Source organism: Papilio polytes, unplaced genomic scaffold (assembly GCF_000836215.1).
Source record: "Papilio polytes unplaced genomic scaffold, Ppol_1.0 DF823912.1, whole genome shotgun sequence".
Lineage (NCBI taxonomy): Eukaryota > Metazoa > Arthropoda > Insecta > Lepidoptera > Papilionidae > Papilio > Papilio polytes.
In genome coordinates this window covers 125,640-138,013 of record NW_013525292.1, presented here as the reverse complement: position 1 = coordinate 138,013, position 12,374 = coordinate 125,640, and the positions used below count along the sequence as shown (strand labels likewise).

Below are 12,374 nucleotides of genomic sequence, written 5' to 3'. Positions count from 1 at the left end.
GGTATTTCATGTTGATAATCTTGTTTGGTTTTTGGATTTTTTATTTCATTACAACTATCAAAACGTTTATATCGATTTATTAAGGAAATGTTAATGTAAATTACATTTATATAGATATAAGTTAAGAGCCTAACAATATCTTTAAAAACTTTTACACGGGCATTGCAATGTTAAATATTTTACAAAAAAGTTTGTTTGAACGCAACTTAAATTTTATTTAGATATATTGGTGGCTTGGCGGCAAACTAACGACGGATTGTTGGCACCGGTATTGATCCGTGCCTGTTATTTCTATCTCTTTTGTGTACAGCTTAAAGATATCTTTTATCCTTTTTGACACAAAAAGAATGCCATTGACCTCTGCAAACACCTCATCGCTCATTGGTTCAATAAGGTGGAAGGGATAGAACGCTTGCTAAAAAACCGCGTCTATGCGTGTGCTGCCAACATTTTAAACAATTTCGCGCCGACTCACCACCGGCTTCCGTTCAATCTTCTGCGTTTGGCATTCATTGTTGAAGGTCGTGTGTGGACCTTAGTTATTAGTTTATTATTAATAAGCCTACATATAAGTCAGTCATGGCCAATAACGACAATTTCGCGCAAGATGTTACAGAACAATTAAATGGAAATATGGAAAACGGTGGCGGCGATATTCAAGACAATAATGGAGAAGCGTCGGGACGCGATGACGACAGGTAAAGCTATTTTAGTTTCTTTCGACAAAGCTTCTTTAAAACTAATGTTTTCATTTTGAGTTTAACTTTTTGTTTAATGTTATAAAAAATTTGAGCTTGATAAATGTGATTTGCAGTACCATCTTTATCCACCCGCAATGGCGTCGGCGGTCCGGCATTATTATTATCGGCATCCTAATCTATTTTAATCCCAAAGGTCTTTTCAAAATTCAATGTTTTCACTTTTGCAGTTGGTTCTTCGCGATTAAATTTCATTCCTGGATGTGATAGTTTTCATTTCAGACGTTATCTTCTACATAAATTTTCCGAAATAGTTCGTAGCCGCATGAAGTTAAAATGGCGTCTTACGCGCGTCTCTCGCGCCCGGAACCGGCACGGTCCCGTTATTGATTTTTCGCTTCGGTCCGTTATGTTAGATTTGTTTCGAATGTTACGGTTATTGAGCGGGCGTGGGCGCGTACGCCGTTTGCCGTTTTGCCGTTTTGCGTAGTTGCAAGATTTTAAATCGGTGGTAGTGGGTATGACTGTGGCCCGCGCGTCTGTGGAGCGCTACTAACCGGCTGTCTCTCTGCAGGTGTGAGCCTGCGCCGCCGCCGAAGCCGCCGCCGGAGGACGTCATGGTATATATCCGCTGGGCTCACACTTAAAGTAAAGCTACCACCAAAGACCACTCATTGGTTCGGCCACTTAATTTTGGGCCCCGTTCACACTTGCCAATTTCAAATCTTGCGATATCACTGTAACATTCTTTGTTCACATCTCGTTGTCTAATTTAATGATAAAGTTTCCAGTTTTCCTTTTTGTAACTTACAGGTTGTCAATTTGTTTTGCTGCAGTGCTTGGAGTTTTGTTTTTGAACAATAAGTAGCTGTAAAGTACTGTAAACAAGTACTGCATAGTTGTTTAATGTTAAATTGTAATATTTTTAAGTCTAAACATTCTCTGATTCGAGACAGTTAATATTTGTTAATGCCCCTGTTTTAATTTATTTTTACATGAACTTACAGAAAACTCTTTGTGGGAGGCCTCAGCTGGGAAACTACAGATAGTAAGTCATCTCTCATGTTCCTTATTTTAATGTAATTTAATGGCATTTGATGGTTAAAATTCAATAGTATATTAACCACTTTTTAAGCTATAAAATATAATGATGATTATTTCAGTTCTGCTTCTGAGTTAAATTGAAGAAAGCTTTACCCACAATACTGAGGATAAAATACATTTGGTGTATTAAACATTTTATTGGGTAACAAATGTTAATGTAAGTATTTTCTTCCACAGAGGAGTTGCGTGATCACTTCAGTGCGTATGGAGAGATAGAGAGCATCAATGTGAAGACAGATCCCAACACGGGGCGGTCGCGAGGGTTCGCCTTCATTGTTTTCAAAGCACCGGATTCTATTGATAAAGTGATGGCGGCAGGAGACCACACAATCAACAATAAGAAAGTCGATCCAAAGAAAGCTAAAGCGAGGCATGGGAAGATATTTGTTGGAGGTTTAAGCAGTGAAATCTCAGATGATGAAATAAAGAACTTCTTCAGCAATTTCGGCACTGTGAGTATTAACCTAATAATGATTTACAACCAATCATTTTTGTTATGATGACAATTCCGGTTTTGGTGAGATAATTATAATAATCTAGACTACCTGAAGAGGAATCCGGGCCACTGATAAATATTTGTCCAAATTTGTCTGGGAATATAATATTTTGGTTTGTTCATGTTATATTTAAATTTCAGATAATTGAAGTTGAAATGCCATTTGATAAGACAAAGAACCAAAGAAAAGGATTCTGCTTCATAACATTTGAGTCTGAGCAAGTTGTCAATGAGCTCCTCAAGACTCCCAAGCAGACCATCGCCGGCAAAGAGGTAATGTTTCATTACAAGTATTTTTTATGCATTTCAAGACACTAAATCAATACATAATGATTTGTTATTTGATACTGTCTGAATTATTCTCGCCCGACTCGATATATTTGAAATATGAGTCAGAAATGTTTAGTAGATTTAGTATGTCCAGTGCAGTGCAATGTGCAATGTGTGGTGTGTCTCAGGTGGACGTGAAGCGCGCCACGCCGAAGCCGGAGGGCCCGGGCGGGCTGGGCACGCGCGGCGGGCGCGGCGGGCGGGGCGCGCGCGGCGGCCGCGGCGGGCGCGGCGGCTACGGCGGGCAGGGCACCTGGGGCAACCAGGGCTACGGCGGCTACGGCTACGGACAGGGCGGCTACGGCGGCGGATACGATGGATACGGATACGGCGGCTACGGATACGACGGCTACGGCGGATACGGCAGTTACGATTACTCCGGCTACCCTAATTACGGTAAACGCGGCAAGCAGAACTACTAGGGCGAGGTTCGCTAAGTACCGCTCACCGACACATTACCTCGACTGATGTTACCTGATTTTAGCATGTAATCGTAGAGTAAGGATAGGTTAGCGTGTGCGCCCGCGCGCCGCCCGCACGCCGCATGCGGGCAGCGTGCGGGGGCGCGCGGGCGCCACGAGCAGCGGCGACGGGCGAGCCTCCGTCCTTGAGATGCCTATTTACCTTGTATGTGTTGATCCACTCGGAGCAACGTGGACCTTAGGTGTACGACTTAGTGTAGAAAATATTTATTTTTCTATTATAACTACGTATTTACATGGATATTCTATCGAGATAATGTGTAGTGAATGTTGTCGGAGACGATATATATCAATATAACCAGCGGTTCTATCTAATCATTTTTCGAGTAATTAGATTTTAATCATTTTACGTAACTCGTTTCCGAGAGATCATATTTAATTTGCGCTATTTGATTTGTCCACTAACTGCACGCCGCGGCCGTAGCGCAGCGCTCGTGCCCGCAGCTCGATCGCTCTTTATCATTGTGTCACTGGGTACTGTATGTGTACATATGTTATCTGCCTTACGTTTTATAAGTGTTTATTTGTAATACCACTTTTGACATATGTAGCATTGTCGCCCGAGTTTTGTTTGTATTTGGTATTTTTATTTACCTATTAACACTCTCGCCACATGCTACATTTGGGAAATTGGGGTAATATATGGAGAGACATTGTGAAAGTGATAAAGATATGATGAAGCTTTTGAATAAAGCACTGTTACAAAAATCTCAATGTGTTTCCATATATTTGATCCCGATCCACATCCCGTCACCTCGCCACCTCGCCCCCGCGCCACTGTGCCACTGCGCCACTGCGCCACCGCGCCTCGCCACACTGCGCCACGCCACACCGCGCCTCGCCACCGCGCCACACCGGGCACGCCGCGTCGCCGCCGCCGCCACTAACCCGCATGCTCTGGCGCAGGCACTTGCTCACAAACCCATCACTACCTACAACACGACTATTTGCTATCCATTAACATATAGTTTCTAACGTTTTGTCTAACTCTGGTAGTCGTCACTAGAATAGAAACTAATCGTATAGCAATTTAAAAAAAAAAACGAAAAATTAAATATGGTTCTAGCAGACTACCTCTGCTGCATAGTATTGAAATTAGTACTTTTTAAAAAGCATGGGCATGAGAATTTGTACAACCTTTGATTATTGCTTAATTTTTTTTTTATTAAAGTTTATAAAACTTTAAAATCTGAGATTTACAACAATGTACAAAGGATAGTGATCGAGAGTAGGTCTTGAAAAATAAATTCCCATTTCGAAGCTTCATAAAAGTTGATATTAGTTTTGGAATTTTGTACAAGGGTTACAAGTAGTACAGGCTTAGAGCTTTTGTGCAACAAGCAGTCCGAAATGCATTAACAAAGACGTGTGAAGGGTCCACAAGAGCTGGCGGCGCAATGTCCGCGCAATGCGTTCGTACGCTCGGACTAATGGTTTGTATTGCGGGCAGACTACGGCGGGTACGGAGGGTACGAGGGCGGCTACGGCGCGCGCGCGGCTCCACGCGGGAAAGGTACTGCCGACCCTCTGCTCACCCTCCCTCACTTCACTGCGGCGATTTGATGGAAATTGATGCAATAATTATTCACTTTTCGTTCTTCTTATTCTGTATTCATCCTCATTCACTCTTCACATAAATAGCTATAAAATATACATATACTTTTTACTGCACTGAGTGATGGGTTGGTTCCAAATGTTTTTAAAGCTAAATATTTCCGTCAAACCGTCGTATGTCTTAGCAATAAAGTCACCGACTCCATAAAATTAGCCGGCTTTCGTAGATCTGCCTGTCCTTAGTTCATCTAGTACTTTTCTCTTCATACATTTCTAGGCTTATAGCTAGTTGCGATGTTCATGCAGTTTCATTTATAACTAAGTCTAATTTTAGTTAGGTTCATTCAATTTGGAACATTTGGGGATAAATACCTATTAATATACCTATTATACATTTAATACTAACGGGTAATAAAGTCTTAGTTGTAAATATATCTGCATAAATTGGTTAGAAAATGCATCCACATTTTACGAAATAGCGAAGAGTCTGCATTTGGCATAAAGCGCGTTCGCTAGCAGTGTAGCGTGTAGTGGGCGGCAGCGGCATTGAGGCAGTGTATGCAATGGTTGCAGCGGGCTACCAGGGCGGCAAGCAGCGCGGCGGCGGCGGCGGCCGCGCCAACCAGAGGCACCAGCCCTACTGAACTCTCTGTACCTGCCCAAACTCATCTCAGTCCAATAATAAGGTAAGTCCTTGTACCTCCACATACCTTCTTAAACAGAAAGAAGATAAATGATGTGTATGACTAGCAGCGCGTTATATGAAAAGCCTTCTTCCATGCATTGTTCATCTGTGCCAAATTTCAAAGGAATCTATTGAGTTGTTTTGGAGATACCTTTATATCAGCCGTCCATCTAAATATACGTACTTTAAAATTTTAGATGTAGCTAAACGAGGAAAACATATATTTTTTTGTATTTAGTTGTATTTGACATGATGCATCCCTGCTTGTCAGCCCTCAGTTCAGCTTTGACCCTCACCTTAGTGTCCTGGCTTATACCTGGTTCACACTTGGCACATACAGTTGGACAGTTGCGCAGCCAGACATGGATTGTTTGAACTTACTGGCGCCAGTTAGTATTCACATTATGCCACATAAATCCAGTTATCGAGTGGAGATGTCCAACTGTACTGAGCAAGTGTGGAGCAGGCATTGTTTGTGCCCGCTTGCCCGCCTGCCGCCAGCAGCACGTCGGAGCGATGGAAGCGAAGCTATAATAGTTGTTGTGTTTGTTGCAGGTTAAGTCACCGGTCATGGGCGTCCCCGCGCCCCTCTCACCGCGCGGGGCGCGTCATTCCATTCCACATATTAATTTAAGAAAACAATCTTAAGATTTTTGATAAGGAATAATAATGTAGTCGCGAGTAAAGAATGCGGCGCGGAGACGCGGCCGCGTCCGGGCGCGCGACCTTTGCGTAAATTGATTATAATATAGTATTGATTTATAGATTCACTTGGAGTATTATTGCTGAATAGATCGATTTGACTTGAAAGTATGAAATAATGATCCATTTTAACTGATTTTTAGTAATATTCTACGATACAGAGCTTAAATTAGAATAATGTGTCGTGGTGTCGTCGAGCGTCGAGCGTCGTTTGTGTGTGTGGTTGTGTGCGGTGTCCAGCCCCTCCTCTCCTGAAGGTCGTTTGTTCTGGATCTCATTGCAGAAATGTTGTAGATTTGTAATTTTATTTGGTTATAAACAAGGAATCAGAATCATGTATTTTGTACGACCTTGATGTTTCTTCCGTACGTAGGAATGAAATTAGCATAAGTGATCGGACATGAACAAACTTTTGGGATGTACAATTGTATGTCGGAAATAAACAAATTGTAAATAAAATGACTTTTTGTCTTAGTTATTAGTGTTTTGTCTTCATTAAAAAATAAACGATGTAAGTGATTGTAAAACCGTCACACTGACCAGTACACATTACAAGGACCAGCCTCCTCTCTTGACCAGCCTCTCTCTCTTTCAAGTGAAACTACTGCAACTACAACGCTGGTTCATGAAGACTTCATTGTCCAGCATTACATTACATTACATAAAGCCGAATTATCTGTGTTTAGTGGACAAGGTAAACGACTAAACTAGATGAATGAGATTACAAACTGAATTTACGTATATTCCTTCTGTATACTCTAAACTGCTGAAGCTGAAACGACTATTAGAGAATTAGATTTAGTGAATGTATCCGCAGAGAAGCTCGTTCACAAAACAATGAGATTGAAATCTCTTAAAAACTATTAAACGTACATGAGGGAAAAATTGCTATTTTATATTGGTAGGCGTAGTCAAATAGCAACTTCATATCTTGTGTCAACAAAAAATACAACACTAGAACCATGTATATTAAATTCTATTAAAATACATTGAAAAGCATGTTAGGAGTGGTGGTGTGACACTAACATACTCGTTGGAGGTAACTACTAAATAATTATTAAATGCCTAAAATAGGTAAAGTGTTGCCGAGGTATGGTTTCGAGTGCAACTAATTGCAGCGCGATGTGAGGGCGTGCGGAGGACGGACGAGGTGCGAAATGGTCCCCTCCGAGCGGCTTCCCCGTTGAAGTGCAGTAGCACTGAACAACAGACTAGAAGATAATCATACAAATTTTGTGTGTTAAGAAATAAAAACATGTTGCCAATAAAGTAGACAATAATAAAATATAAGTAACACTACCTGTTTTTATGACTCGTACGCGACATTACTTGCGCTTGACACAGATATACAACTATAGATTGTCATCCTTTTAGCTAACGACTATCACACCAACCAGCCTGGGCAAATATATTAATGTCTAACTCGTAGCCCCAACATGTTCTGTGAATTTTTAGTAACTTAAGTACATAAATATAAAGTGATATGAAAGAGAACTTATTTATTTCAACGTTTTATTGAAACTTGAAGCAGAAAACATAAGTATGTTTATAAAATGATATCTGCAAAATGTCTTGTTCGATTTATCAGCCACTCGGAACGACATCTTTTGGCGCAGACCGACAGGATAATTTGATAGAAGTGAGTGGCGCTTGGTAGCTATATAACGAGTAGACAGGAGCTAAGCGACGTTTTCAGTTGAAAATATGCTGAGCATCATGTTGCACCGAGGACTTTCGCTATTCCTTCTCGCATTAATAGCTTGCGGCGCTCTGGGACGAAGGGTTGTTCGCTCGGGAGATTTTTTGTGAGTATTTGCTTTAAAGAAACTGACTGAATGATATTTTTACACAACCATTTGAGCCTAGACTACATTTTGCACAGATATATTTGTTACTATGTTAAGTAGAGAAAAGTTATAAGTTTTTTTTTAATTACAAGGGATAGAAATTTGTCTCAGGGAGGGTAAGGAATAGTATTTCACGAAGGTTTAAGCGATCAAAGGAAACGAAAGCTATTGAATAGAATGGTGTCAGCGACGTATGCATTACATCTTTCATACATACTCGTATATTTTCATAGGAGTATGGGCATCTCAGATGACAACGACATTCCACGGCGTTGCTTTGAGATGACTACGCGCGAGCTGCCATGCGCCGGCGTGGGCGAGGACAGTCTTCTGCCGCATCCTGAGGACTGCGAGTTGTTTTACTACTGCGTAGACGACGTCGCCTTTTGCAGGCAGTGCCCCGCTGGTCTTCACTTCAGCCCCACGAAGCATGTGTGCGAGCGACCCGCGCGTGCAGGCTGCGGAAACACCCCGCAACCCGACGAGGAGTAACCTGCCAACGTTTATGTCACATATTATTCCCAATAAACAGCCATAGCTAATAAAAATAAAGTTGGTTTCAGTCATAATAAGCCTTTAGTACCACCTACCCACATTCCCATAAAGTACCTACCATATACATATATCAGTTTTGTCGAGTTAATATAGCACCCAGTTGGTTTGGTTTCTGGATTATTTCAATATGAATGACAAACATATAATAAACTCTAGAAATATGGAGTAAATACTATAATATAGAAAAAAGCTACATCACACCATATGTACGTCCCCGTGCTTGGAGCCTTGGAGGTTCAAGCCTACCCAAAGTTCTAAAGTCGACCACGTTTTCCTAGTGCAGGTTGACTTCACATATACTCGATCTTTTGAATTACTTTGCAGATAGGTGCAGGTTGCATCACGATGTTTTCCGTCGTACACGTAGAACACTGGGTAAAAAAATTAAATCAACCAGTTTACAATACCAGTAAAAGCCTGCCTTATATATATGAAGAGTAACTCAAATGACATTCAATTTAAAGCAAAAAATAATAGAAAAAATATATGGGCAATATGTACTGAAACACCAATAGGCCAAGAGGGTAAAGACAGAATTACAAAGCAATTGGTTTGATTCCGCCGTACGACTGTTGGAAATCTAATAATAATAGTGTTTTCGACTTAAAGAATTTAGCCATGAAGTGACAGGCAATGAAAAATAAATGTACAAATGTTAAATAATGTTCTTTTCCTACGAGTTATAAAAGTGGCCAGATAAGGACAAACCACTTTTAGAAAGCAGATGAATGTTTAAGTACCAAGTGTTTAGTCGTAACATTAGCTATTTTTCATTGCTTACACGCATAAAGGCAGCGCGTAATTAAAAAAAAAAAAACAAATAAATACAAATGAAATTTGCCTCATCGGAACATTATAAAACTAAAAGTACCTTTAATAAGTCTTCTTTCTATGATGAATAATTGGATTATGAATTGATTTCCTCATCATCTTTCAGCCAAATTCTTGAGGCATTTTATGATTCGATCTTCAACGAGAATACCGCTGCGTTTGAATGTTTTATTAAGTTTGCCATTAGTGTTTTGTCTTTTCAATTTTCAAGTGTTTCTACAATTCTTATGTAGAATCCAACAGTCGGCGACTACAAAGCGAAATTTGATCCTGTAAATTGTGTCATTTTGCAAAATATTTGTTAATTTTATCAATTACTTGAGTATTACAAGGGTTTAGGCGCGACATCGAGGATAATCTCAGGTCTCGAGTGTGTCTAATCCACTTATCCTTTGCTTTATAAGCCGGGCTTAGGTGAGCAAAGTTATTACTATTGGAAATAGACAAGAATCACTCGGCATGGCATCCTACTCGCTGATTTTCTCTCTTCTGATGCTCGGCCTGTGGGGCTGTCTCGCTGACGAACTGCACGCTGAGGTCCATCCGTGAGTACAGTATTATTGCTTACTCAAGCGTCACATTCCTGTATAACCCTTCTCAAGAAGGCGCCATAGAAATCGCGCTTAGCGCATTGGGAACATTGAAACCGATGCTGTACTTTATTACCTGCAGTCGACATTTGCCATGACGCTATAATTGCAACACCAAATTGTCCCTTAGCATTAATTCTGCTTTAGGTATCAATTCTGTGTACAACAAGAAGTTATTTAAAAATTCGTGATAATCATCCACTTGGTAACATTCGTGTTTCATTACATGTATCTTTCTATCTGTTACGATTGAAAAATCTTTTACATTGTCCCTAGAGCCCTGCCGCTGCCGCACGTGCTACCCCAGTTGTACCGTAATAACATCCCGGAGCGCTGCGTGGCCAGCTACGTGGCCGACGTGTCCTGCGCTGGCGTTAGCGAGGACCAGCTTCTGCCGCACCCCGCAGACTGCGAGCTGTTCTACTACTGCGTGGGTGATGTCGCCATTTGTAGGCAGTGTCCCGCCGGCCTCCACTTCAACCCAACCAAACACGTGTGTGATTACGCGAACCGCGCCGGCTGCAGACAGTAACTCTTACATCGCCACAAGTCAACGAATATTCGGATCGATTCAACGGCTACAACTTTCGCAATGGCATCAACTCGATTAATTATGTAAAATATATTAAGTTTAAATGAATGTGCTGTTTTATTTACTTCTAAAGATTTTAACAATTACCGTAATCGATTAAATTATTATAATTAATGGAATACAAAAGGTCTCTAGGTCTTTTCTTAAGGGGTAATTTTTTTAGAAGTTAACTACTTATTAAGTAATATTGTCATAACTGATTAGCATACTATAGTGAGGTAAGACCCGGCTTATGATAATAATGAGCTAGTTGATCCACTATAGTTATCAAATGACTAATGCGCAGTGACGCAGCCACGCGGCCTGGCCGCTCTGCACACAAGCTGAAATATACCATTTAGTTTGTGATATTAAGTGTTTGTTCCTTTTATAAAAAATCAATTAAAGATGAAATTGTTATCAGTCTTTTCTCCATTTCTGAGATTTTTCTCAACAGTAGTGTAACCTGCCGTAGCATCAAGGTGGGAACGAATGAGGGGTTTTAACTAATTTTCACGTTTTTAGTAGACAAACTTAAAATGTCTCTAAGGGATATTAATGATTTTTACAAATAAAAAATGATTTATTCAATATGATGTTTAGATTTCTGCGATTCTAATTCATCACTTCGACCATCTGGTGTCGGCATAACTGTTTAACAAATTACGCAATTATGACGATGTCAATATAATTAATCTGGTACTCGAGAATAACAACTAATAGGTATTTGAAGAAGTACTTCGTTGTTATCAAGGTACCAGGAAATTGCCTTGTCGGTCTATTTATAAGGCATAGTTTGCGGTAATTAGCCATTGAATGTGTAGTGTGGCGAGCATGGAGTATCCGGCGCTAATAGTGTGCCTATTGCTGGGCCCCTGGCTTGCCCAGGGCGCAGTTCTCCTAGGCCCCGGACATCTTGCGTCAGTTTATTCATTTATTATACTTATTTCGTCATTCTTACTTATTTCTGTTAAAAATTTTTCGGTGCTGAAAATTCACGGATAAGTTCCTGTCTATAAAAATATTTTAATCCTTGGTTTGTAACTCAATAGGATAATATTTGTTTTTTTTCTTTGCAGTCTGACTTCGTGGCGGTTCGATGGCGATGCTGTGCGGCGGCGCTGCCTTGAGAGATCAATAACAAACGTGACGTGCGCCGGTGTCGGCGAGGATCGCCTTCTGCCCCACCCGGACGACTGCGAGCTGTTTTACTACTGCGTGAGTAGAGTGGCCATCTGCCGGCAGTGCCCCGCCGGCCTACACTTCAGCCCCACCACACACGTCTGCGACAGAACGGAAGACGCCGGCTGTTCACCGCCAGCTAACATCACAGAAGAGTCATCATCTTCAGCACATACAGCATCCGAAGAAACATCTACATTTAGGACCAGTACATCAAATGCACCAACAAATAAACCGACATATTTCACTACTCTGCTGTCAAGTACCCCCACAGACAATGCATCTTCAACGACGCCAAGTGAAGTCGCCAACATCACGGTAACGCCCAGAGAGTCGACCACAAGAGATTCAATGACAACTTACATTAAATTACACTAAAAATATATTAAAAACATAATTCACGTTGTTTTATTTATACTAGTTTAACTAACGTAAATACCCGCAAGAAGAACTACAATCTTTTACAAGTAAAAAACACATTTACATTGGTTTAATAATTTAATCACATGAACAATGGACATAACGTATGGCAGAGAGAGTGTCGCTGTCGCTAGCAAGGCTGCGCGCGCGTGGTGGCGTGCACCAGCTCCAGCGCGGTGCACAGCGCGCGGTAGTCCACCTGCACAATGGAATACTGTCATATCGAACTGCCTGTGTGTTTGCATGTATGGGCGTGTGTGTGAGTGCCGACCTCGTCCCCGCAGCCGCGCTTGAAGCCAAAGCACTTGCAGAGCAGCTGCAGCTCGC

At 41.2% G+C, this 12,374-nt stretch overlaps 1 protein-coding gene and 1 long non-coding RNA gene across 3 annotated transcripts; one reads left to right on the top strand and one right to left on the bottom strand.

Annotated features, from left to right (window-relative positions):
- The first annotated feature begins 477 nt into the window (after positions 1–477).
- On the top strand, positions 478–5,983 carry LOC106102725 (RNA-binding protein squid). 2 transcript variants are annotated; one of them, XM_013282277.1, is made up of 8 exons: positions 478–698; positions 1,706–1,746; positions 1,980–2,254; positions 2,440–2,571; positions 2,757–3,024; positions 4,561–4,623; positions 5,238–5,350; positions 5,905–5,983. In XM_013282277.1, exons 1-7 carry the CDS (start codon positions 580–582, stop codon positions 5,306–5,308), a joined length of 969 nt encoding a protein of 322 aa, XP_013137731.1. In that variant the 5' UTR covers positions 478–579; the 3' UTR covers positions 5,309–5,350; positions 5,905–5,983. The 2 variants fall into 2 exon arrangements, with proteins under 2 accessions (XP_013137731.1, XP_013137732.1); XM_013282278.1 differs by lacking the exon at positions 4,561–4,623 and having other exon boundaries at positions 479–698.
- Positions 5,984–12,106: 6,123 nt separating this feature from the next.
- LOC106102704 lies at positions 12,107–12,374 on the bottom strand. The gene is made up of 2 exons (XR_001225592.1): positions 12,319–12,374; positions 12,107–12,246 (listed from the first exon to the last, which is right to left on the bottom strand). It is a non-coding gene; the product is annotated as an uncharacterized LOC106102704 (long non-coding RNA).

Excerpts from the sequence above, each read along its gene's own strand:
- LOC106102725 (XM_013282277.1), top strand. The coding sequence starts at position 580 with ATGGCCAATAACGACAATTTCGCGCAAGATGTTACAGAACAATTAAAT. Across the intron at positions 3,025-4,560 it reads CTCCGGCTACCCTAATTACG|ACTACGGCGGGTACGGAGGG; the intron begins GTAAACGCGGCA and ends TATTGCGGGCAG. Across the intron at positions 4,624-5,237 it reads CGCGGCTCCACGCGGGAAAG|CGGGCTACCAGGGCGGCAAG; the intron begins GTACTGCCGACC and ends CAATGGTTGCAG.